Genomic DNA, 27009 nt, shown 5'->3' on the forward strand with positions numbered 1-27009 from the left:
CTCGTTACCCGGCTCCGTCGGCGATGGAGGTCAACAGCTTCTCGGGCAAGCTGTTACCTCAAGTGTCCCGTATGTCCTGGGTGATCGGCCGCAAAGTGAGGACGGCCGTAAAGTGAGGATGTTTTTACCGCACTGTCCACAATCGCGGGAAAATGCCTAGTATTTCGGCTCCACGCAATATCAGAGAGTATAGCTAGCATACAGATAGGTAATAAAAAGTGATATATATGCTAAAAATTTATCCAACACGTTTCGAAGCGAAGGCTTCTTCTTCAGGGGTACTAATACATTGAATAAATGTGGATTTTATACCCTAATATCATATCTGATAGGTCTGGCTTAATTGGAGCATTAACCAATCGGTGCATAGCACGGTGACTCCCACATGTGTGGATTTAAATGGGTCATAATGACCTACATGCTAGATAAGTTTAACTCCATCAGGTATGGTAAGGGTACAAATACATGTAACACAAATAATAATCTTTATTAACCAAGGCACAACATTATTAAACAACCTAACTCATACAAATTACATTATTAAAATAAATAAAAAATATATATATATTTATTAATGGTGGGTTTCTGAAATGAAACAGACAAGCAGTTAGTTTTCTAAAAGAAATAATGCAGTTATGCTTATACTGTCCAGCAAGAATCAGTAATTCAGACAAAACTTATAGAGATAAAAAGTGAAATCTATTTTCCGAGACAGATAATAAATTTAATAAAGACACCAGAGGTCTATATTTTCATTAAGGCCATCTGGACCTAATGTTTCCAACTTTTGTATCCAGTATGTTTCTTGGACTGAAACATCTTTTAGTCTATCCCCTCCTCGTCTGCTCCGAGGTATAAACTTTATCCCTTTATACAAGAGGGTTGAGGGATCCTTGTTGTGATGGGTAGCGTAATGTCTACTTACACTATGAGTCTGTAGAGCATTCCTAATGTTTCTCACATGCTCTTGTATGCGGAGTTTTAAACTGCGTTTAGTGCGGCCCACATATTGCAGGCCGCACGGGCATTCTAATAGATAAACTACAAAACTCGTGTTGCAGTTTATAAAGTCTGTAATATTAAACACCTTGTTAGTTTTATTGGACTTAAACGTATTATTCACTGGATGAAGGAACTTGCAAGTGCAGCATTTTCCACACGTGTAATTACCTAGTGGTTTATTACTTAGCCAAGAATGGCCAGACTTTTGTTCTATATTTTTCCCAATATCACTTGGTGCCAGCGCATCCTTCAGGCTACGAGCCTTCCTGTATATAAACCTGGGAGATGAACTAATATGACCACTTAAAATTGGATCTGTGGCTATAATACCCCAATGTTTTTTAATTACCCCCTCTATTTGTCTATGCATAGAGTTATAGTTGGTGATAAAGGGGACTGTAATTTTATCTCCATTAGTCTCCATTGTTTTCTTATTTTTTGGTAACAACATCTTTTGGCGATCTAGTTTCCTAACTTTATCTAGTTCCATTAATAAATGTTTATACTCATATCCCCGTTCCATAAATCTTAAGAAGAGAAATTGAGCTTGTTGCTCAAAATCAACCTCATTACTGCAGTTCCTTCTAACTCTCATAAATTGGCCTCCCGGTATATTTGTAATCCAAGATCTTTTATGGTTACTGGAGGCCAATAAAAGAGTGTTAGTGTCAACCTTTTTAAAGTGGGTTGTTGTTGTAACTCCTACCTCTGATGCCGTTAGATTTAAATCAAGATAGGTGACACTCTGTGTGTGTGTGACATTGGTAAATACCAGGTTGAGGTCGTTGGTGTTAAGATAATTGACAAAGCAGTCAACAGACTCCTCATCACCTTCCCACACACAGAGAATGTCATCTATATAGCGTCGCCATACCACTACTTGATGTTTGTATGGATTGTTATTCCAGATGTGAAGTTCCTCCCAGTTCCCCATGTACAGGTTTGCGAAGCTGGGGGCAAAGCGTGTGCCCATAGCAGTTCCGCAAACCTGCAAGAAGAACTGGGAGAGAAAAAGGAAGTAGTTATGGGTGAGTACATACTCAATGGCTTGGAGGATAAACCATCTATTAAGATCACTTAACTTAAGATCTTTTCTCAGGTAATCGTCAACCGCCGCAATACCCTTACTATGTGGAATGCTCGTGTACAGAGCTTGTACGTCGCACGTTAACCATCTGTACGACTTCTTCCATTTAAAATTTGCAAATAGATTTAATACCGCGGAGGAATCTTTAAGATAGGAAGGTAATTCCCCCACAATAGTCTGCAGGAAGTAGTCCACATATTGAGATAGGTTTGCGGTCAGTGAGGATATACCCGAGATTATGGGTCGACCTGGTGGATTATTCAGGGTTTTATGCAGTTTGGGGAGATGGTAAAATACCGGTATTTTAGGTGAGTTATTATAGAGAAAATCATATTCCCTTTGCGTAATAATTGTTAGAGTTAGGGCTTCATCAAGAAGTACCTTAAGTTTGGTTAGGAAAACATTGGTGGGATCTGAGGCCAATTTTCTATAATAGACAGGGTCACAAAGGAGTCGGTGTGCTTCCTGTTCATAGACAGAGCGATCTTGTAAAACCACACCTCCTCCTTTGTCAGCCTGTCTAATAATGAGTTGTTCATTGTTCTTAAGGAACTTGAGAGCAAGATTCTCGGCTCTAGTAAGATTATGTCTAATCATACCGCCCCTTCCACTGTCATTGATGCTGTTAAAGTCATTTTTCACCATATCAAAGAAGGTGTCTATATGATTACCCTTTGATTGATATGGGTAAAATTTTGATTGGGCTCTAAATGGAGTGTGTATACACACATCATCATCCTGCTGTAATTCTGGACTAGGGGTTAAGTTTGTGTTAACATTAGGTTCCTTCTCTGTTTTCAAAAAGTGTCTCTTCAGTGTGATGTTTCTAATAAATTTGTGTAAGTCTTTATATAATTGAAACGAGTTTGCTCCGCAGGACATGGAGAACGAGAGCCCTTTACTAAGAACTCTCTTTTGGTCATCTGTGAGGATGACCGAAGAGAGGTTAAAAATACCTCTGTCAATTGGAATGTTTAGACTTTTTAGTATTCTTTTCTTTTGGACCCAGGATCCTCCTCTTTTCCCTCTTCTGGTTATGGTCTTTTTAGTTTTAACCCTGGGGTTGTTTGTTTGGGGTTCTCTGATGTTATCAGCCCCTTCTCCGGGGAACCATGCCTTTTCCTTATCATCTCTAAAAAAAGGGAAGGAGAAGAGGGAGAGGGGGAGGGGGCAGGGCGACTTTCATGTATATATTCTCTAGCCCTTGCTGGAGGCCAGTATGAATCATTCTGTTGCTGGTGATTCATCTGTCTTTTTCTATTATAATTATAGTTTTCATCATAATTTTTTCCTTTATAGTTTGGGTTTTTGGAAGGGAGGGACATCCCAAAAACCCAAACTATAAAGGAAAAAATTATACTATGAAAACTATAGTTATAAAAAGTCTAAACATTCCAATTGACAGAGGTATTTTTAACCTCTCTTCGGTCATCCTCACAGATGACCAAAAGAGAGTTCTTAGTAAAGGGCTCTCGTTCTCCATGTCCTGCGGAGCAAACTCGTTTCAATTATATAAAGACTTACACAAATTTATTAGAAACATCACACTGAAGAGACACTTTTTGAAAACAGAGAAGGAACCTAATGTTAACACAAACTTAACCCCTAGTCCAGAATTACAGCAGGATGATGATGTGTGTATACACACTCCATTTAGAGCCCAATCAAAATTTTACCCATATCAATCAAAGGGTAATCATATAGACACCTTCTTTGATATGGTGAAAAATGACTTTAACAGCATCAATGACAGTGGAAGGGGCGGTATGATTAGACATAATCTTACTAGAGCCGAGAATCTTGCTCTCAAGTTCCTTAAGAACAATGAACAACTCATTATTAGACAGGCTGACAAAGGAGGAGGTGTGGTTTTACAAGATCGCTCTGTCTATGAACAGGAAGCACACCGACTCCTTTGTGACCCTGTCTATTATAGAAAATTGGCCTCAGATCCCACCAATGTTTTCCTAACCAAACTTAAGGTACTTCTTGATGAAGCCCTAACTCTAACAATTATTACGCAAAGGGAATATGATTTTCTCTATAATAACTCACCTAAAATACCGGTATTTTACCATCTCCCCAAACTGCATAAAACCCTGAATAATCCACCAGGTCGACCCATAATCTCGGGTATATCCTCACTGACCGCAAACCTATCTCAATATGTGGACTACTTCCTGCAGACTATTGTGGGGGAATTACCTTCCTATCTTAAAGATTCCTCCGCGGTATTAAATCTACTGTATTTGCAAATTTTAAATGGAAGAAGTCGTACAGATGGTTAACGTGCGACGTACAAGCTCTGTACACGAGCATTCCACATAGTAAGGGTATTGCGGCGGTTGACGATTACCTGAGAAAAGATCTTAAGTTAAGTGATCTTAATAGATGGTTTATCCTCCAAGCCATTGAGTATGTACTCACCCATAACTACTTCCTTTTTCTCTCCCAGTTCTTCTTGCAGGTTTGCGGAACTGCTATGGGCACACGCTTTGCCCCCAGCTTCGCAAACCTGTACATGGGGAACTGGGAGGAACTTCACATCTGGAATAACAATCCATACAAACATCAAGTAGTGGTATGGCGACGCTATATAGATGACATTCTCTGTGTGTGGGAAGGTGATGAGGAGTCTGTTGACTGCTTTGTCAATTATCTTAACACCAACGACCTCAACCTGGTATTTACCCATGTCACACACACAGAGAGTGTCACCTATCTTGATTTAAATCTAACGGCATCAGAGGTAGGAGTTACAACAACAACCCACTTTAAAAAGGTTGACACTAACACTCTTTTATTGGCCTCCAGTAACCATAAAAGATCTTGGATTACAAATATACCGGGAGGCCAATTTATGAGAGTTAGAAGGAACTGCAGTAATGAGGTTGATTTTGAGCAACAAGCTCAATTTCTCTTCTTAAGATTTATGGAACGGGGATATGAGTATAAACATTTATTAATGGAACTAGATAAAGTTAGGAAACTAGATCGCCAAAAGATGTTGTTACCAAAAAATAAGAAAACAATGGAGACTAATGGAGATAAAATTACAGTCCCCTTTATCACCAACTATAACTCTATGCATAGACAAATAGAGGGGGTAATTAAAAAACATTGGGGTATTATAGCCACAGATCCAATTTTAAGTGGTCATATTAGTTCATCTCCCAGGTTTATATACAGGAAGGCTCGTAGCCTGAAGGATGCGCTGGCACCAAGTGATATTGGGAAAAATATAGAACAAAAGTCTGGCCATTCTTGGCTAAGTAATAAACCACTAGGTAATTACACGTGTGGAAAATGCTGCACTTGCAAGTTCCTTCATCCAGTGAATAATACGTTTAAGTCCAATAAAACTAACAAGGTGTTTAATATTACAGACTTTATAAACTGCAACACGAGTTTTGTAGTTTATCTATTAGAATGCCCGTGCGGCCTGCAATATGTGGGCCGCACTAAACGCAGTTTAAAACTCCGCATACAAGAGCATGTGAGAAACATTAGGAATGCTCTACAGACTCATAGTGTAAGTAGACATTACGCTACCCATCACAACAAGGATCCCTCAACCCTCTTGTATAAAGGGATAAAGTTTATACCTCGGAGCAGACGAGGAGGGGATAGACTAAAAGATGTTTCAGTCCAAGAAACATACTGGATACAAAAGTTGGAAACATTAGGTCCAGATGGCCTTAATGAAAATATAGACCTCTGGTGTCTTTATTAAATTTATTATCTGTCTCGGAAAATAGATTTCACTTTTTATCTCTATAAGTTTTGTCTGAATTACTGATTCTTGCTGGACAGTATAAGCATAACTGCATTATTTCTTTTAGAAAACTAACTGCTTGTCTGTTTCATTTCAGAAACCCACCATTAATAAATATATATATATTTTTTATTTATTTTAATAATGTAATTTGTATGAGTTAGGTTGTTTAATAATGTTGTGCCTTGGTTAATAAAGATTATTATTTGTGTTACATGTATTTGTACCCTTACCATACCTGATGGAGTTAAACTTATCTAGCATGTAGGTCATTATGACCCATTTAAATCCACACATGTGGGAGTCACCGTGCTATGCACCGATTGGTTAATGCTCCAATTAAGCCAGACCTATCAGATATGATATTAGGGTATAAAATCCACATTTATTCAATGTATTAGTACCCCTGAAGAAGAAGCCTTCGCTTCGAAACGCGTTGGATAAATTTTTAGCATATATATCACTTTTTATTACCTATCTGTATGCTAGCTATACTCTCTGATATTGCGTGGAGCCGAAATACTAGGCATTTTCCCGCGATTGTGGACAGTGCGGTAAAAACATCCTCACTTTACGGCCGTCCTCACTTTGCGGCCGATCACCCAGGACATACGGGACACTTGAGGTAACAGCTTGCCCGAGAAGCTGTTGACCTCCATCGCCGACGGAGCCGGGTAACGAGGCTAGGAGAGATGAACGGAGTTCCCCTCGAGTGAAGCTCTTCAATTAGACTCCTGTAACCCAAAGAAGGACTCAAACGGAGGCTTGTCCTCAGCTGCAGAGTGTGCCGTGCTGCATTAAGGAAGATCCCCAGATGGTTGGCGGCAGATGCATCACCTCCACTCACTCATGTTTATGTACATGAAATGCTGGTAACTTTCTAATCTGATGTACGCAGATATCTTACCCTAAACAATATATATATATTACTTTGCATACTTCACTATGTGCGTTTGCGCTTTTGTTCCTTTTTTACAGTTACATCAAGCAATATGAGATGGTCCAAAATACGCCTTACTGTATATACAATTTGCTACTCAGAATTTGATTTTTGTAGCAGAATCCTTACTTTGCCTTTCTTGTTCCTCAGATCATTAGGCATTAGAAAATAAGGTAGGTGGGAGGTAAAGAGGCGTGGAGAGGGGCGACTGTTATAATCCATAGTGGGATGTTTGAATTCAAGCCATGGGGCCCTTTCACTGTTCTCAATGGATTCTGTTCCATTCCGATGACCTTCATTAAAAATTAAACTCATAATCTGCTGCGTCCAAATTGTTCCTGTAAAAGCAAGATATAAATATGTACTTTATAAAAAAAATTCAAATGTTCCTTAGACTTTATGCAGATCTATAGTTACTGTAATGGGAATGTAGGTATAATGAGTGTTATTATTATATTGTAATTAAATAAAATATGGTTCTATAGCATTACAACTCTCGGTTATTTAGAAGACTGTAAATTCCTTATTTACTAAACCATTATAAAACCATTATCTTTATTGGCTTTATGTTGCTATTCTTAAGAACTTTTATTGGTATAACATGAAATATTATGAAAACATAAAATAACATGAAAGCTACTCATACAGTAGGTTGTTTTTGTTTGAGATTAGATTAGTCATCAGAAATTAACCACTCTCCTTTATATATAATTTTAGAAGAAGATTTGAAGCCCTGTTTGAAGAATTAAAAATAAACTGTTCAACAGTTGTAGCTACAGTATGAAGATCTGGCATTTGTTACAATGAGGCAAAAGTCACAACTGTCTAAATCTCCAGTTATTTAAGTGGTTGCTTTTTTTTAAATACAGTTGACAATGTCATGTAAATAATTCATGATTACTGTCCAGGTAGAATTCATTGTTATTCATTTTATTTATTTATAAAATGTTTTACAAGAAAGTAATACATTGAGAGTTACCTCTCGTTTTCAAGTATGCCCTGGGCACAGAGTTATGATGACAAATACATTGTTACAAATACATAGTTACATTAAGTGTACAGGGTTATACATTATATACAAGACATTGCATGCACATTGTTGGTTAATAACAAAAAATGGGTCCGCATGAAAAGAAATAATATATTTACCGGATTTTGGATAAGTAACCAGAAAAACATCACTTTCTCTGATCTCAAAGTGCTCCAGTGAATCTATGTATTCTGGTACAATAAATTCAGTTTGAAAGTAAATTCCTCTGTGCTTGAACATAAAAGGGTCAGCAGGCTCACTGGTAGCTTGGGACATCTTCTACACCTAGAACCATATAAAGAAAAGGGATTTAAGAAAGCTCACTTGGAATAAAAATGAGTACTCACAATAACAAAGTTGTTCTGCTTTCTATGCTCTAATCATACTTTTGTTACCTGTCTTCTCACTGCCTGTTACAGGAATGTTGGCACAAAATATTGAGTATAAAGGTCAGGGTAAAGGCTTTTTATAGGAAACAGGCAGGGAGTTGACTACACAATTAATGGCTGAGTTCCAGAGCGAGGTGAACTGCTGGCTCACTCCCATAATCTTGATATCCCTTGTACTTTGCTTTTTTTTTTTCATTTGCCATTCTGAAGTTTCTGATTTGCCAGCGCTAGTTTTTCTCATTTCTCACTGGCTTTTAATTTCTATACAAATGTGTTTTATTCCAAAACACAGGAGCACAAATCTGAAATAACGATGGTAGCTACAGTATGCTACATCCACTTTCTGACATCACTAAACTTCAAAAAACCTTATGTGAGAATCTAGACAGCGCGGTATGTCTCTGACATCTGTAAGGAAAACAGCACTGTGCTAATTGATGAGGAGGAGCATGTTTGAATAAGCAGCAGAGTCTACCACGTGAATACTGCACGACTGACTTTTGGGGCTTTTTAAATAAAAACAATAATAAAATAAAAAACCTGTTAGGAAGAAAAATGAAAATAAAGTCAGTTATCTGCTGTACACTCAGGTCACTTTCAAGATAGGTTATTTTTGGGGGAAATTGCACTACATGCGGTTTGAAACTGCAGTTACCTGAAGGTGTAGAATCTGCTAAGATGTGATGTCCAGTACTGCAACACACACAGCATGCCCTTTACAGCTGTATACCTACTTCGCTAAGAGACATATAATGAAATAATGAAGTAGACCTATAGATTTCTCTCCATGTACAGTATATGTTATTCCTAACAGTTCCCTTTTAAAATTAATTTGTGACCTTATATTGATTATCGTAACTATGTTTAATTCATGTCATGGCAAATATGTTGTGGTCTATTTATAGTTAATGTGGCCTAGTTATTATTAATGACATTATTAATTTTACTAAACTTCGTAAGCAATTTATTATATATATACACATATATATACACACATATATATACACACACACATATACACACACATATACACACACACATACACACACACACACACACACACACACACACAGACACACACACACACATATATACACACATATATATATATATATATATATACAACATACACAGGAGGTGAATACCGCATCAACTGCCAATTAATATATGCAATGTCTAAACCTATCTTAACCAGAAAAAGTAAATCTGAGAAAGAAATCACAGAAAACACGTTAACTGCTAGGCGGTGCTAGAGGAAAAAGTACATGTATAAACACAAAAAAGAAAACCTCTAAAAAGCACTCAGACAAGTATATGCCAAAATAGTAATGGTAATTTATTAAATCAAAAAATAAGGAAAGACACAAACAGCTGACTGAAGAGCCTGCCTGACTGAATAAATCAGAAAATCATACAGATAAACCCCAAAAAAACACAAAAGTACAATATTGTAAACCCAGCATGAATGATACAGTTTCAAAAAAACTGAGTGATCACTTATGGGAACATAGTTCCCACAGTGAAGACAAAAGACCGGCCGGCCATAATAAATGATACTTAGCTGAAGGTACATATATATACACACACATATATATATATATAAAACACTTCAGGGGAAGGAGGGGAAAGGGGGAAGGGAAAGAACACCCTCGCTACAGCCTGGCTGGAGGTGCTACAATCAGGGGCGATGTAGAATAGCAATAAAAGAAAAATGAAACCCCTATAATGAGAGCACTCTAAACAGATATGTACACTGATAACACCAGAGGAATCTAATGATGTAATGAATTGATGAATTATTTAAAATTATCTTTATTATGAAATACCTCAAAATTAAAATATTACAGGTAAGTGAACCTATGCCTCCTCTGAGGCTTGCCTATTCTAAAGTGCAAATTTAAAATGGAGTGGGTATAAACTGGGGTATAAAGCCCCAATATAACGTATAAGTAGAACTATATAGCCATCACGTTTAGATGCGAAATCACATCTAAATAAGTGTAGTTAAACACCAGACTCTGAATGGTTAATGAGTAACCTATACAGAGAAATGAAAGGATCTACTGTCATAGAGAGTCTCAGTGATTGCTGCACTGTGGGGGTGCAATGCCTGTGGCCAAAAATATAAATGAATATCAATATGTAACACTTATATCAGCTCTGGCCTCCCACCTAGCAGGTAGTGCAGTGTAGTGTGAACACTTTAGTGCACACTTCAATAAACGCCTAGATCCTTGTTAAATGAACATATATATTGGAGCATTAATATCACTCATAGTGTAAACATTTGTTGTAGTTAACCTCATATAGTATCACATAGATAATGAAACATTATAGCTCCTGTGCATTTTAAACCTCATGTAAGCACATATTTCAGGGGCCTATGCAGAGAGCAGCAAGAAGCGCAATCTCGCCAGGTTTTCACCAAATATGCCTACAGCAATTTAGTAAATGGCGAGAAACTGGCGAGATGAGGAAAAAGCGCCAGGTTTTTTTTTTTGTTTAAAAACTCGCCGCGCGGGTGGCGAGAAGCAATATCTCGCCAGTTTTAAAACCCGCCGTATGCAGGTAGCCCCGATCACCATCTCGTTGCTGATCGCGCCAATAAAATGGAGAGATGTTCTCCAAATAGCTGTGCCAAAAATAGTTGGCAAGAAGCTGGAGCTGAGCGGGGATAGGGGAAATAAAAAAAAATCGCCCTTTTCCTGGCTCGGATTGATGCCAGGGGTCTCCAGAGGTGATACCATTAATACCAGTACCGGAGGCCCCCCGGCATGCAGCCGAGGCAGGAAAAATGCATGTACAGGCCACTTCATTAACTTAGCGGGTAACTGCTAAGGCAATGAAGGGGTTAACCCACCGTGCTAGCTTTATTGTGGGTAGCGGGAGTGGGTGAAGGGGTATTTGGCCCTTGGTGTGAGTTTAGGGCTTGCGGGGGGGTTGCGTGTGCACTTAACCCCTTCACGACCGTAGCAGTTAATACCGCTACGGTCATGAAGGGGTTAACACCTCCCGTGACCCCCCCCGCAAGCCCTAAACAACCACCGTTGGGGCTAATACCCCTTCACTCACACCCGCTACCCACAATAAAGAATAATCACACACAGCAGCCCCACACTAAATAAATAAATCTAAATGAATAAATAAATAAATGAATATAAATATATACACATATATATACATATATATATACACATATATATACATATATATATATATATATATATATACATATATATATATATATACATATATATATATACATATATATAAACATATACATATACATATATACATATACATATATATATACATATACATATATATATATACATATACATATATACATATATATACATATATATACACATACACATACACATACACATACACATACACATACACATACACATACACATACACATACACATACACATATATATATATATAGTGAATAAATGAGAACAAGGCACTCCGTCAGGTAGATATAGGTGGGTGCTAATCCTATATAAATCAAATAGGCTATACGATACCGTGTGAGCAGATATCAGAGGCAGCACTCCAGTAGATAGTCAAATAAATGGTATTTAATGTGACATATAAACCAACGTTTCGGTCCTCCACACGGGACCTTTCTCAAGGTGATGAACAAACAGAGTGAGTCATAACACATATATATACCCTAAACCCCCAAAGCAAACAGGTGCAACACATGATGTAAAGTAATAATTGCTTACATGCTGTATGCAGGAGCTGCACAGTAGCACCAGACTGTCAGATGACAGTGAAAACGCTTTAACACTCCTGCCACGTCGGCAGTGTTAACTGCGCATGTGTGTATGGGAAGTTGAAGTGTCAGAGTACTTAGACTCCTGTCACATGATAACGGGCCAGTGGAGGGCGCATCTAGGCAATGTGAATGGTTACTGCGCATGTGTGAGCTTAATGCTGTAGCAGGGAAAGATTGGATCTTAGAGACCTGTAGAATCGCTATTGCGCATGCGCGAACCGCCGATAAATAAATAAATAATGTGGAACTGTGCGCGATCGCCAGCTGATGTGCTTGGGCGATCGCGCACAGTTCCACATTATTTATTTATTTATCGGCGGTTCGCGCATGCGCATTAGCGATTCTACAGGTCTCTAAGATCCAATCTTTCCCTGCTACAGCATTAAGCTCACACATGCGCAGTAACCATTCACATTGCCTAGATGCGCCCTCCACTGGCCCGTTATCATGTGACAGGAGTCTAAGTACTCTGACACTTCAACTTCCCATACACACATGCGCAGTTAACACTGCCGACGTGGCAGGAGTGTTAAAGCGTTTTCACTGTCATCTGACAGTCTGGTGCTACTGTGCAGCTCCTGCATACAGCATGTAAGCAATTATTACTTTACATCATGTGATGCACCTGTTTGCTTTGGGGGTTTAGGGTATATATATGTGTTATGACTCACTCTGTTTGTTCATCACCTTGAGAAAGGTCCCGTGTGGAGGACCGAAACGTTGGTTTATATGTCACATTAAATACCATTTATTTGACTATCTACTGGAGTGCTGCCTCTGATATCTGCTCACACGGTATCGTATAGCCTATATATATATATATATATATATATAACAACAACCCCTTTAAACCCTAACATACACATATATGCACATGTATGATACTATAGACCGGCGGGGGCCCTCGGGTGTTACCCGCAGGCCTGCAGTACCAATTATGTGCCCCCCCCCCAAATTAATGAATAAACACATACATACTTTTAAAGAAATAACCCCCCCCCCCCCCTAACACATACAGTAAAGTTATGGCCACAATTACTATTATCCACAAAGGGATAATAGTGAATGTGCCCATTTTAAATACATAAACAGCAATACATACATTACATACATATAGTACTCACCCATGTCCGGCTGCCACGATGAAGGCCATCCTCATCTTCATCCTGCCCATGCCCCCTCCGCTGCACAAAACAGACACAAAAATGAAAACATCAAAAGTAATGTCCCCTAACCCCTTAATCACCATAGCGGTTATTAACCGCTACAGTCATTAAGGGGTTAACCCACCCTCACCCACCACTCGGGACGCCTACATACCCTCCCACACTAAGCCCCCCACCCCGTGAGGCCTAACCACCCTCACCCACTACCCACAAGGGAGGCCTACCCACATACCGTTGGGGAACCCCCCCCCCCCACCCCCAGTACCCACAATAAAAACAATACAGTGACCCACAATAAACATCATTCTATTTATTAAATACAGTACCCACCCCCTGTGCCCCCCCATAAATACAAGATTTATCCTTTTACAGCTTCTACATGCTTCGAGCTCCCACCCCCAACACCAAATTGCGGGAGTCCCGATTGGTGAATTCATTCGTTTAAAACGCAATTGTTCCAACCCCATTATTTATGAATCTAGAGCTTTAGAAATGAAACATAGGTTCAGAAATCGAGGATATAGCCAATTAATTATTAAGAAGGGATATGAACGCAGCAAAGGTATGAGCCGGGTATCCTTATTGAAACCAAAAATTAAACCACAAGATTCCAACAAAATAAGATTCATTGGCACGTACAATCAACAATGGAATCAGCTGCGTGAAATCCTTCACAAACATTGGCCAATTCTCATGATTGACTCAGACCTTAAACATCAACTAGGTCCTAAGGTGGAACTTACAAGCAGAAGATCTCCTAACCTCAGAGACAAACTGGTTCACAGCCATTACACTGTACCCAACATTACAACATTTCTGTCAACCTTTGACAGAAAGGGCTTTTTCAAATGTGGTGGCTGTCCTGCTTGTAAATTTGCAAAACCTACTTCCACTTTTAAGGACTATAAGGGTAATAATGAGTTTAAGGTACAACAATTTCTGAACTGCCGCTCGAAGGGGGTGATCTACTGCCTGTTGTGTCCCTGCAATAAGACATACGTAGGGATGACAACCAGGGAAGTGCGTTTTAGAATTATGGTACACAGTCGGAACATTAAAACAGCAAAAATGGGATTTAGATTCATCTAAAAAAATTACAATGGTAGCAAAGCATTTTTTGCAGGAACACAATGCTAACAATTCACTTCTCTCCGCATTTGCAATAGAACGTGTCTCTTTGGGGATACGCGGGGGAGATTTTGAGAAAACACTTCTGCAACATGAATGCAGGTGGATTGTCACTTTAGGATCAATGCTACCTAATGGTCTTAATGACTATTTGGGATTTGCAATGTTCCTGTAATATTATTTGCTTATTCCATCTATAATCATGGTCTCCTTCTTTTGGTACCTTAAACCCTTCCTGAGTTTCCAGAATATAGGCAAAATTGATGAGTCCTTATGGAAGCAATGGATTGATAGTATATACTTTAAAAATATATATTTTTTTTTTTTTTAGGGGGTTTGGTTGTAGGGATTTAGGTTCAGACTGTCTTTTATATTTAATTTATTAACAGTTTTTACAGTTATCCAAACATACCATCCTCAAACTTTTTATTTATTTTTTTAATTATGTATATACGTATTTTTATTAATCTATTGTTTCCATACTGTGATGTTATTGACTTGTTTTCTTTCTTGTATAGGATCTGGCTTATGCTTTATGAATTGCCTTAACCATTGTCTCTTCTTCTTTCACTACCTTAGATCTGCTTCTACTCCTTGTAAGCAGGTTATCTCTGTTTCTGCTGGGATGTTATACCAAATATCTTTATATGGCTCCATCTCCCCCATATTCTAAGGGGATCTACCAATTTGTTAAATTGATTTCAACCTAACCACAAGGATGTCTTTGGATAAGAATGTTTCTACTACAGATGCATGTACTGCACCGACACACTTTATTCGAGCAAATACCCAGTATTACCTGGTATTTACCTGGAATGCGCCGCTCCTCACCTCTGACAAGCCCCGTTGTGTTTGCCTTCCCAGCCTGGGTTCATGCCTGGCTGACGGGTGGCTGATCTGTTAAATGATAATGATTAGGATTTAATAGGCTGCAATGCTTCGCGTGTCTACCAGATGGCATAAATTCATGAATTGTAATGCAGTATATATATATATACTGTGCAGTATTGCAGCCAGCGGGAATAAAATGCTTCAATCCCTGCCTGGAAAATACCTCAATGCACTCGGGCAGAAAACAGTCACAAACCTCAATACACCCGGGTATACCCGAATTCGTGGGACTAGCCGAGCTCGAATAAAGTGTGTCGCCAGTGTATTCATACCTTACTAAGCAGCCATTGTGCTGTGACAATCTGCTGCCAGGATGATATGAAAGGCTACTGTGTATTGTACAGTATGACACATTGAGGGCATTAAGGATACCTTATCAAAGATGGCCACCGTATCAGGCATGCTACAGTGCACATGTGCGGGATTTCATGTGCAATCCTCGCGGGTATTTGTGATGTCATCATACTTTCGTGATGTGTGTATAAAGATCATAATACTGTACACTGGACTCATGTAGGAGGTGTCTGTGGGCTCCAATGTGTGCTACCCATGTGTAAGGCGTAAATATATCGTCTGCCTATGAAGAATATGATGCTATTGAGGGCAATGAGAATACCTTTTCCAAAATGGCCGCCGCAATGGGCATGTAACAAGTGAGCATGTGCGGGATTTCATGGACAATTCTCGCGGGATTCTGTGACGTCACTGTGCTTCCTGGATGAGAATTTTAAGATCACGGTCTGCACTATTGATATACAACAGTTCCACCCAGCTGTTATAGTGCTCTACAGCCAATCATCATTATAATCTAAGTGAGAGACTATATGCATCTGTGTTTTAGGGGCGTTTTTGGCACGAAATTTGAAATCATTAGCTGCCTATTTAAGTGTTTCTGCTCTATGGCCCTAGTACCACTCGTGAAGAAGGCTTAGCTGCCGAAACGCGTTAGTGGGCTATTTTAATTTTTGCTGCTGTTGACCCTGCCTGTCTATGTCTATTTTTGGACCATTCTAATGTCCTTTACCTATGGATGTTATTTTGTGGACTGTGCTGACCCATGATTGCAGTGCCATCATACTAAGGAGCTGAGTATTATTGTGTATCCCTTTTTCTTTTTTTCCCATTTACTCTGATTTATTTATTTGGGTCACTGAAATAATTCATGTATATGTCTCCTCTGTTATATAATCTTATTAGTGGCAATAGGCTGACATATTGTTGTTAACCTATATACTGCCATGGCACAGCACATATGATAGTTTTTTTGTATGTTTGTATGGGTTTTTTTTTTTTTTTTTTTTTGTGTAGACCTATGATATTTTGTATCCTAGTTTTTTCCATGTGACCGGCAGGTCTGGTTTGCTTCATTGTGGGAATTTTGTTCCCGCAATGATGCTACAACTTTAGGATATTTTATTATACATTTTTGGGTCTATTTAATTGCATATAATTTAATTATTTATTTTTCATTCTATATTTTCTTTTCATTTCTGGTCAGGCAGGTTCTTCAGTTAGTTGTTTGTATGTCTGTTATTTTTTGATTAATAAAATTACCCTTTCTATTTTTTGCTAACATTTGTCTGAGTGCTCTTTAAGAGGTTTCTTTTCTCTGTGTTTTTATATTCATTATTTTCCTCTAGCACCACCTAGCAGTTTATCTTTTCTCTGCTATTACTTTTTCAGATTTATTTCTCTGATTTAGGAAGGTTTAGACACAGCATTATTTATTGGTAGTTGATGCGGTATTCATTTTTGGTGTAAGTTATATATATATATACACACACACACATGATGAACCAATATACAAATAAATGTAGAAGGGTTATCAAAACCATACTGTACTACAAATCACACTTCTCCATACAGACACACTACATTAAAATCAATTTCCTTTAATAATCATAACGTATCTTACAATCTACATCATCAAATGCCAATGAAAAACCTCACATTCCAATCAATACATTGCATTTACATTGTATATATGATGCATACAATCTATGCACCATATATATTCTGCTAATGAATGTTAACAATAACATTGCAAGCAAAATACAAATACCTCCAAACAAGTACACTATTTTAACCAATCAAGTAAACAAAAATCAATTAGCATTCATTAATTTCATCCCTAAACAATTGACATTCCATCCCGAACAATTAAACAATTAACTAATTCAAGCCTGGAACAGAACAATTTAGCATGTGAAAAAATATAAGTATCAACCAGGATACAAAATTTAAAACCAAAGCTAAACCTGACCTCAAACAAACAATACAATACCAACGATTACATCTATGTAATTTTAAAATACATTATACTCACATTGAAGCATAGCAGCATAGGCAAATTAATTTAAAACACATCAAATCAAGCTTTTAAAACAACAACATTTCTTACCCTGTATGTATATATCTCTCTAGACATATATACATACATACATACAGTGGCAAGAAATGATATACCACAAATAAATAAATACACATGTAAAAAAAACCTTTTAAAAATTTACAAGCTCAACTAAATACATTTCTTGACTTCACTTACCATTACTTGGCCCCACCAACTCCCGTTGAACACCTTACTCACGTACAAAACCGCCAGGCACAGGAACCCATAAAATAAAAAAACCATAAAAAAATAAACATTAAACTAAAAATCCAAAACAATCCACGGGTCTTCTACTTGTAATCCATCTTCATCTGTATTCTTCTTTCTTCTACCTTCTTCCGGGGTCTTCTTCCCGTCTTCGGCCACGCCCTGGTCTTCTTTCTTCTCCGGAGGTCCTTCCTCCTCGGCGTCTGGCTTGAAAATGAGACGACATAGGCTTTTAAAGGCCTATGACGTCACATTTTCGTCATGGTTCCCACGGTCCTGATTGGCCCGTGAAACCATGTGTTTTGGCCGATTAACAAAAAAAAAGATGACGTCACTTAAAGGCAATGAAAGCACAGCCAATCAGAATGGCTTTGCTTCCATTGCCTTTAAGATGACGTCATTACAAGAAACATGGCCATCCACACATGGTATACTACAGCCAATCAGAGTAGGGATGGAGTTCCCACGCTCTGATTGGCTACCGTACCATGTGTGGACGGACATGTTTCTTGTAATGACGTCATCTTAAAGTACTTACACTCACGCCTTGAAAAAGCCTCTCGCGAAATGCGCGCGTCGGCGGCTCTGTTATTCCACGTGCACGCGCAGGGGTCTGACTTCCACCGCAATCACAGTCTCAGACTGCGAGGTGATGCGGTTCCCTGCTCGTGTGTCTATACAGGCTCTCAAAGTGCCCCGATGGACACTCTGAGCCTCTTAAATCCTTTCTAATACTGGCATCTGGTGCCCTATTTATGGTATAGGTACTAAGTACAGATTAGGTCCCCTGCTTCACAGTTAGCTGCATTGGTTACTATTGTTACTCAGGGACTCCCTGACAGCAGCTTATGGGGACTCTATACCTAATAGCAGCACTCAGCCTGTTCATATATGCAGTTTTGACCTTACTGATCCCTGGTTGAAGGAGGTATCAGTCACTGTACAGGAGTATACCTGTCCTCAGGGTCATTATATATACTGTCAATCATAATATGAAGTAGCTGAGAGCTTGCTACTGCCCAATATCGCCTCTGGTCTATTTGTATTGTGTACCAGTTCATGTACTTTGATACACTCACTGTTTTTACTGGTTGCTATTCACAGCTAAGGTGTCAGTGTGCTTTCTCCTGTATTAGCCTGCACACAGTGCTATTAACCTGTTCACAACACTACTGAGGTTATCAGAGGTCATACCCTCATTACTACTCTATACCTAAGCAGGTTACTTTAGGTCAACCTGATCAAGCACCGCACCTACCTTATAAGGATACTACAATTATTGACTGGAGCTATAATTCCTTATCTACCTTATAAGCACTGTGATTTACTACTAGCAACTTACCAGATATTCATTACTCTCTGAGCACACAATTTACTATCTAGCCTTACTAAGTTTGCCTTAGGCGATTGCGGCCATTAGTACTTACCTTAGAGCCAGTGAGTATAGATTGGTTTGATCCTCATTAGGATTTATGTTTAGTGTGTCACCTGTATTTCACAGAACACACCTACACTCTAGACCCTAAACCTATATGGTTCTAGTATTGAAGGTCACTATTCCTTCAGGTCGTCAGTTTTTAACACCCATTATTTTATATATTTGGTACAGTTAATAAAGTTATGTTTTAAATCATTCACTAAACACACAGAGCGTGAACCTGAGTGCTGTATTTGGGTTCTATTTCTACCCCACCTTCTAACATGGACAAAATGACAGGCTGAATATGTCTGGCAAAATGTCTCTAAGTTAACCCATAGAGATAATATATCCGGATAAAAGCTCTAGATTATTGCACAAATTAGGTAGCTTGCAAAAAAATGTGTGACTGGACAGAGTGACAGACCAGTAATGTCTGACACACTGTCTCCATGTCCCAGTGGTAACTTTGGCGTAGCAACAAACTCATATAGCAACATTTATGAACATAAATCCCATGATCAGCTATACCCCTTCCCTATGATAAAAATAGGCGTGTTAGTGATCTGCCTGCGCTCAAAAGCAGAGCTAAGTTCGTGTAAAAGTTACAGCAGTGCTATGGGTGGACAGCAGGCAGTCTCTGCACCCCTCCCAATGACGTCAGCACGTCCAATTGCCTACATACGTTTTGCTATTGGCTTTGTCAAGGCTGGAAGAACTTCCTGCAACCCTGGATATTTAAAGGCAAAAGAAGGTTTCCTATTGGTTGGCCAATCACCAGTCAATTCCTGTTGGCCTCTGAGGGCATCTGGTGGTCAAAAGTGATAGTGTTGGCTGTTAGATGGAAAAAAACAGCAGGGACCTATAAGACCTTAGTCTCTGGGGGCATCTAGTGGTCAAACATGATAATGGTTGCTGGTAAGCATCAGAGCAGCAAATAAATGACATATATTGTCAAAGTCTCAAAAGATATTAAATGAATGGGTGGAAAACAAAACCCTCATTTAAACCCTGAGGTGAGAGTGTGCCTAAGGTATAAATCCACCTGGATTCTTTTTGCAAAAGAATCTCATCCCAGTCTCCTTTTCTCAGTCCAAGTGAAAATTGGTCAATACCAATAAATGTAAGGACACTGCTGTCCCCATTGTGGCATTCCTGAACATGTCTGGCAACTGGTGTGTCCATTTGATTACGTATGGTGCCGAGATGTTCTAACACGCGGTGTCTGAATGGTCTTCTAGTTTTACCCACGTATTTCTTTTGGCAATTACAGATGGCCATGTATATCACACCTGATGATTTACAATTAATAAATTGCCTGATATCGAACGTTCTTGTATTGTCCCAATTTTGGAATGTCTTTGATGTTTTGATAGACCTACATGCCTTGCAGTTGTGACAGCTAAAGCATCCTTTAGGTTTATCCGGTAGCCAAGTATTTTGACTTTTGGCTCCTTCATAGTAACTGGTAACTAAATGGTCCCTAAGGTTCTTGGCTCTTCTTGATGTCATTTCAGGGTAAGTTTTAAGTATCTCTTGTAAATCTGAATCTGCTCTTAAAATATGCCAGTGCTTTTGAAACACCTTTCTGGCTTGTTCCCATTGGGAGTTAAAGGTTCCAATGAATCTTATGGTCTTAGGCTCAAAATCATGTTTCTTATCTTTAAGGAGAATTTCCCTAGGGGTACTTTTGGCCCTCTTGTAGGCCCTTTTTGTAGAGTTCATACTATAGCCCCGAGCCATGAATCTCTCTTTCATGAGCTTTGCTTGATCTTCAAATTCTGAAAGTGTAGTACAGTCAAATCTAATTTGAAGGAATTGACCCACTGGGATGTTCCTAATCAAATTCATGGGGTGATGGCTATCAGCCCTGATGATACTGTTTGTAGCAGTCATTTTCCTGAATGTGGTTGATGTTAGGTCCCCATTGTCCTTGATCAAAATTTTAAGATCAAGGAAAGAGATCTCTTTGGGGCCTATTTCAGAAGTAAGTCTTAAATTATTCACATTCGTATTTAGTGTATCAATGAACTCTTTCAGCAGTGCCTGAGTCCCATTCCAAAGCAGGAGAACGTCATCTATATACCTGTACCAGAAATCTACATGGTTTGTGAATCTCTCCATATTGTCTGCAAACACTATTTCAGCTTCCCACCAGCCCAGGTACAGGTTAGCATATGAAGGTGCACATTTAGTGCCCATTGCTTTACCCTGGGTCTGGTGGTATAGTGTTTTATTAAACCAAAAGTAGTTCTTTGTCAAGACAAAGGTTAATAACCTAAGAACAAATTAATTATGTTTAATAAGATGATTGCCTCTTGACTTTAGGAAGTAGGAAACTGCTGAAACACCTATATCATGGGGAATACTCGTGTATAGCCCCTCTACATCTAGGGACACCAAAATAGTATCTTTAGTTACATTGACATACTCGATTTTACAGAGAATGTCTTTGGTGTCCCTAAGGTGTGATGGGAGGGCAGTAACAAATGGCCTCAGGATCCGGTCAATATAGTCACTGGCATTCTCAGTTAAACTGCCAATGCCTGAGACTATTGACCGACCTGGTGGGGGTATTTTCCCCTTATGCATTTTAGGTAAACTATATAATGTGGCGATTCTTGGATGTTTAACCAGGATAAAGTATTTTTCTTTCTCAGTGATAACCTTATCAAGTATGCCATTAGTCAAGATCTCACTAAGTTCCCTATTATAGTCAGCAGTAGGGTCATTTTTCAGAATGGAATAACAGGCCCTGTCTGAAAGTATACATAACTTGCGAGGTACCGCTCACCATGATTCAAATATAATCATAAAGCATATTTTAGTTCCTGCTGGTGCAAAGAGGATAATGCTGACAGACATAGACTCACAAACAAGTCCAGGAAAGGGAAAGAGGGGAAGGGAAAGGGTAAGGGAGAGCTCCCGCATCAGCAAAATTAATAAATAATACGTAAATAAGTAAAGCCAGATAATGGTGCAAAAGAGGATAAGGGTAATAGTGGAAAAACAAACGAAAGATTCCTCCTTGAATGCACTCAGATGGGCTAGTGAAAATGATATGGTTAATACATTAAAAAACCTTTTAATCACATATATATTAATAAAACAATGTTTGTATAGAGGGGCGTGGTGTAAACAGTCCAGGGCCAGCCTGATTGAATGATTTATTTGCCATTTAAGTCAGTGGCTCTAAATAAGGAGACTTTATGAGTGATCTCTGCACAAACTTATCAGTATATTTCAGAGGCTATAACTGGATACGGTCCCTGAACCGTGCCTCAGGGCATCAGCAGAGCACACTTTGTGCTTGCCCTCTGCAGATTTCAACACCATCACGCCATGAATTTTACCATTATTTGTATATTGTATTTATAGATTGTTTAGTATGTGGTTATTCACTTTATGCATTATGTATTATATTTATTTATTTTTTTGTCGATTTCACCCCGTTCTGGAGTTATTTTACATCTATACTTAATGTGTGTCATTGACATCACACGGGTCTTTTATTATTTGACCAGTCTGCTTTCAGTTAGTCACCTTTCAGATCCAGTGTCAACAGCCTGCATCTGTCCAGGTCTGTTGATTTTATTGATAATAGGACTTCCCTAGGTGGGACAGGTTTCCTAGTCTGAAGGTATACTTAGGTGATTTTTCTAGCAAGTGAGCCCACATTAAGGTGGTGTATTGTTATTTGTACTATCTTCCGCATATTTATTTTAAGGAAGATCTCTTGGCTTGCCAGTATGGGCTGGCCCTGGACTGTATACACCACGCCCCTCTATACAAACATTGTTTTATTAATATATATGTGATTAAAAGGTTTTTTAATGTATTAACCATATCATTTTCACTAGCCCATCTGAGTGCATTCAAGGAGGAATCTTTCGTTTGTTTTTCCAGACATAGACTCATATAAGGAGACAAAGAATCCTCCTAGAAAGATCCTCATTGGCTGCACACAAAGCTAGGAATATTTAGCAGGGTTTGAATACCCACTGTATGAGTGATTCAATTAGCTGTAAGGTATAGGTAAGCAATCGCTCCCAGCACTGTGGGAGGGCAATTGCCACTAAAAGCCAGATGGCAAAAATAATAAATAATTTATTGATTAACCAAAGTGACACATAATATATAACACATATACTCTAAACTCTCATAAAAACAATTAAAACATATATGTAACGGGTGACAACAAATCTAGGGATGACCATGGAAAATTCCAAATTGATCTACAAATAAATCCCTAAACAGGTGGGTAGATCGTAATGAGTGAGACAAAATCAATGAATTAGTGTCAGAATACAAATATCTATCCTGTCTCTTTAGCTCAGGGTGGAGAGTCGTGCAGTGCAGGATGTACTATGCCGTTAGGCAGACCATGGCGTCAAAATACTTCAAGGTATATACAAGGTGAACAGCAGGGCAGATCCAGACAGCCTATAATTTGCTATGCCCCATGTATGTAATACAATAAGCATCCCGCAGCTACCACCCTGTTCGGAATGATCTCATCCGTTACTTCCTCCTCCACGACGTCAACGCAATGACGTCATGCCGACGTACATTTCGCGCGTAAGGGGACTGGTGCTTTCTCAAGGTGGGAGGTGTTCAACAGAGCAGCGCTGCCCTCTTATATACTTTAATGCTGTGCGATCCTTAATATGCCTATACCTCTCACTTAAAGTGATAGACAGCTAGATTAACCTCATAGGTACCGTGATAAATAAATAAATAAACAAATAGAGTGGGAAGCATGAGAATTGTGTCCTCATTCATAGGTTGCTCCTCGGCTTCAGATAGATCCTATTATTAGTCTGATGGGGCACTAGGAACTGAACTATTCATATAGTAAATGCATACTCGGCAACTAAGTAGTACAGATGTATCCAGTAGTCATATTATAAAACAAGGAATACTGGTCACACAAATGGCAAGGGGTACTGGTCAAAGTATTATCATACAATGAGGGCCAATATATACACTGCTTCATATTCATATTCATGTTGCATACATATATAGTATAAAGGGAAAACATATAATTATCTGTAAGTCTTAATAGTGTAGGAATGATCTAACCTATGCTGTCCGCCCAATAGGTCAAAATGAACATCTAGTTTTATACTATATACCAGGAGCCCCCTAAGTTATAATATAGAGCTAATGTTTGCAAACATTACAGTTCTAACTTTATATAAAAGAAGTGTATATATAGCCCTCATTCAGGCCCTTTGGACTCAGTGTTTGTAATGTGTAGATCCATTTGCATTCAGTCTGCAGAAGGATCTTATTCCAGTCTCCCTTACGTTGACACCTTGAAATATGCTCAATGCCAATAAACACCAGTTTATCACTATTCCCTTGATGTTCACTTATCACATGTCGTGCAAGTGGGGTATCTTTTACATTCCTTATGGATCCGAGATGTTCAAGTATTCTTGTTTTAAAATGTCTAAAGGTCTTGCCTACGTATAGTTTCCCACAGGAACAAATGATCAGGTAAATAACCCCCTCTGTAGTGCAGTTTATGTAATCCTTGATTTTAAACGTACATGTTTTTGTGGAGTCCATGAACTCAGTTGTTTTAGGTACATATCTGCAGGCCTTACACCTTACGCAAGCATATGAGCCCTTGGGTTTCTGATCTAACCAAGTACCCCATGGTTTGACCTGAAAGTGGCTTCTCACTAAGATATCCTTCAAATTACGATTTCTCCTACTTGTGAGTTTAGGAGTAGTTGATAATGCCCCTCTCAGGTCAAATCATCTAGGAGGATGTGCCAGTGTTTATTGAGGATATGATAGATCGAGCCCCACTGGTCACTGAATGTTCCAATAAACTGTATAGGTTTTTAATCACCCCCTGAATTCCCAGGGTTTACATTGGCTAGAAGCTGTGTTCTTGTAGTATTCAATGCCCTATTATAGGCTCGTGTCAGACTACCTTTTGAATGTCCTCGTTCTAGGAATCTGTTTGTCAGTAGATTAGCTTGTTCTTTGAACTCAAATAAGGTTGAGCAGTTACGCTGTACACGTAAATATTGGCCTGTTGGAATGGCTTTTATAATATGTATCGGATGTTGACTCTCTGCTCTAAGTAAACTGTTTGTTGCGGTAATTTTTCTATAGATAGTGGTTTTTAGTTTCCCTGATGTGTCCTTGAAAATGGTAATATCCAAGAAATCTATACTTAGATGACTCGAGACAGTGGTCAGTTTCAAATTGTGTTGGTTAGTGTTTAACAATTTGACAAATTCATTTAGAAGGTCCAAGGTCCCTGTCCAAAGCATACAAATATCGTCTATGAACCTTACCCACAGATCAATAAATATAGTGTAAGATTCCAGGGCATCGCTGAAGACCACCGTTTCCTCCCACCAGCCTAGATATAAGATGGCATAGGTGGGGGCACAAGTGGTCCCCATAGCGGTGCCCTGGATTTGACGATAGTATTTGTTATTGAACACAAAATAGTTTTTTGTGAGGGTAAGGTCCAATAATTGGAGAATGAAATCGTTATGTATTAATAAATCTTGCCCTCTAGATCGTAAAAAATGGGCAATGGCTTTCATGCCAACCGTGTGTGGAATGCTCATATATAATCCCTCAACATCAAGACCAACCAAGAACGTGCTTGGACTGGTAGTAATGCCCTCAAGTTTTAACAGCACGTCCTTGGTGTCACAGAGATACGACGGTAGGGAAATCACAAACGGGCGCAACAGTTTGTCCACATAGATACTGGCATTGGATGTCAAGTTACCAATGCCAGACACTATTGGTCTCCCTGGGGATGGAATCTTCCCCTTATGTAGCTTTGGAAGGTGGTAGAATGTAGCTACCCTTGGGTTCTTAATATATAAGAAATCGAACTCTTTGTTGGTAATAACTTTGTTTAATTTCCCTGCCTCGAGAATGGCAAGTAATTTTCTCTGAAAGATGGAAGTGGGGTCACAATCAAGTATTCGATAACAAGTTTTATCAGACAACAATCTCAGGCATTCCTTCAAGTATGCTGTTTTATCCAAACCACCACATTACCACACTTATCAGATGGCTTAATCACCAGGGTGTCGTCTTGGCTCAATTCTCTAAGTGCAGAATGCTCTTTCATACTCAGATTGTACTTACTAGTCCTATTATTCAATTTTTCTAAATCATGTGTGACTAGTTCCGTAAACACTTTTACTTGTGCACTGACTTTATGTGGTGGTGTAAATGTTGATTTAGCCTTCAACTGAGTAAAAGGACCTTCCCCTGGAGGTCTGTCACTATCTATTAAGAGTTCTTCAAGAACAGCTAAATTATCCAGATCCATCAAATTCAAATTTTCAAGAGATGTATTTGCAATGCTTCTTTGTTGCCGCCTCATAAAAAATTTATGGAGGAGAAGCTTTCTTGAAAAAAAATTAAGAACTTTTACAATTTCAAACAGATTCATCTTGCTGGTTGGACAAAAGGATAAACCCTTTGCCAAAACCTACAGATGATGTGTATTCAATACCCTGGAGGATAGGTTTATGACCTGTGTTTTTGTTGTTTCTTCTTCTTTGTCCTGTTGGATTTCTGATAGCCTGGATCTTTGTAACCCCATACTTTTCTGTCTCTTAAATAGTCGTCCCGATCCCCTCCTGGTTTTTCTCCTGTGGTATTGCTTAGATATGATGGCCCCTCCAATTCTAAAAAATTCCCTGTACTAGTCGAGGCTACAGGGATAGTTGTAGGTAGATTTGGTTCAATGCCAGTTTCTTGATCTAAGTCACTAGCAGAACCTTCCCATTCTGTAGAGGAA

General features: G+C 38.8%; 1 protein-coding gene across 3 annotated transcripts in view; it reads right to left on the bottom strand.

The window, feature by feature from the left end:
* The window catches only part of LOC142493527 (amine sulfotransferase-like), a 70555-nt gene extending 57358 nt beyond the window's left edge, over window positions 1–13197 (bottom strand). Inside the window, exons 1-4 of one of the 3 annotated variants that reach the window (XM_075597685.1) lie at window positions 13138–13197; window positions 8879–8961; window positions 7954–8119; window positions 6934–7142 (exon numbers count right to left, since the gene is read on the bottom strand). In XM_075597685.1, the coding sequence (XP_075453800.1) occupies window positions 6934–7142; window positions 7954–8110 (366 nt within the window). In that variant the 5' untranslated portion in view covers window positions 8111–8119; window positions 8879–8961; window positions 13138–13197. Of the gene's footprint in view, window positions 1–6933; window positions 7143–7953; window positions 8120–8220; window positions 8334–8878; window positions 8962–13137 lie in introns of those variants that run through there. The other 2 variants (XM_075597682.1, XM_075597683.1) reach the window with 2 other exon arrangements.
* Between the last annotated feature and the right edge of the window lie 13812 nt (window positions 13198–27009).

The sequence above is a fragment of the Ascaphus truei genome, chromosome 4, assembly GCF_040206685.1.
Source record: "Ascaphus truei isolate aAscTru1 chromosome 4, aAscTru1.hap1, whole genome shotgun sequence".
Taxonomy (NCBI): Eukaryota; Metazoa; Chordata; class Amphibia; order Anura; family Ascaphidae; genus Ascaphus; species Ascaphus truei.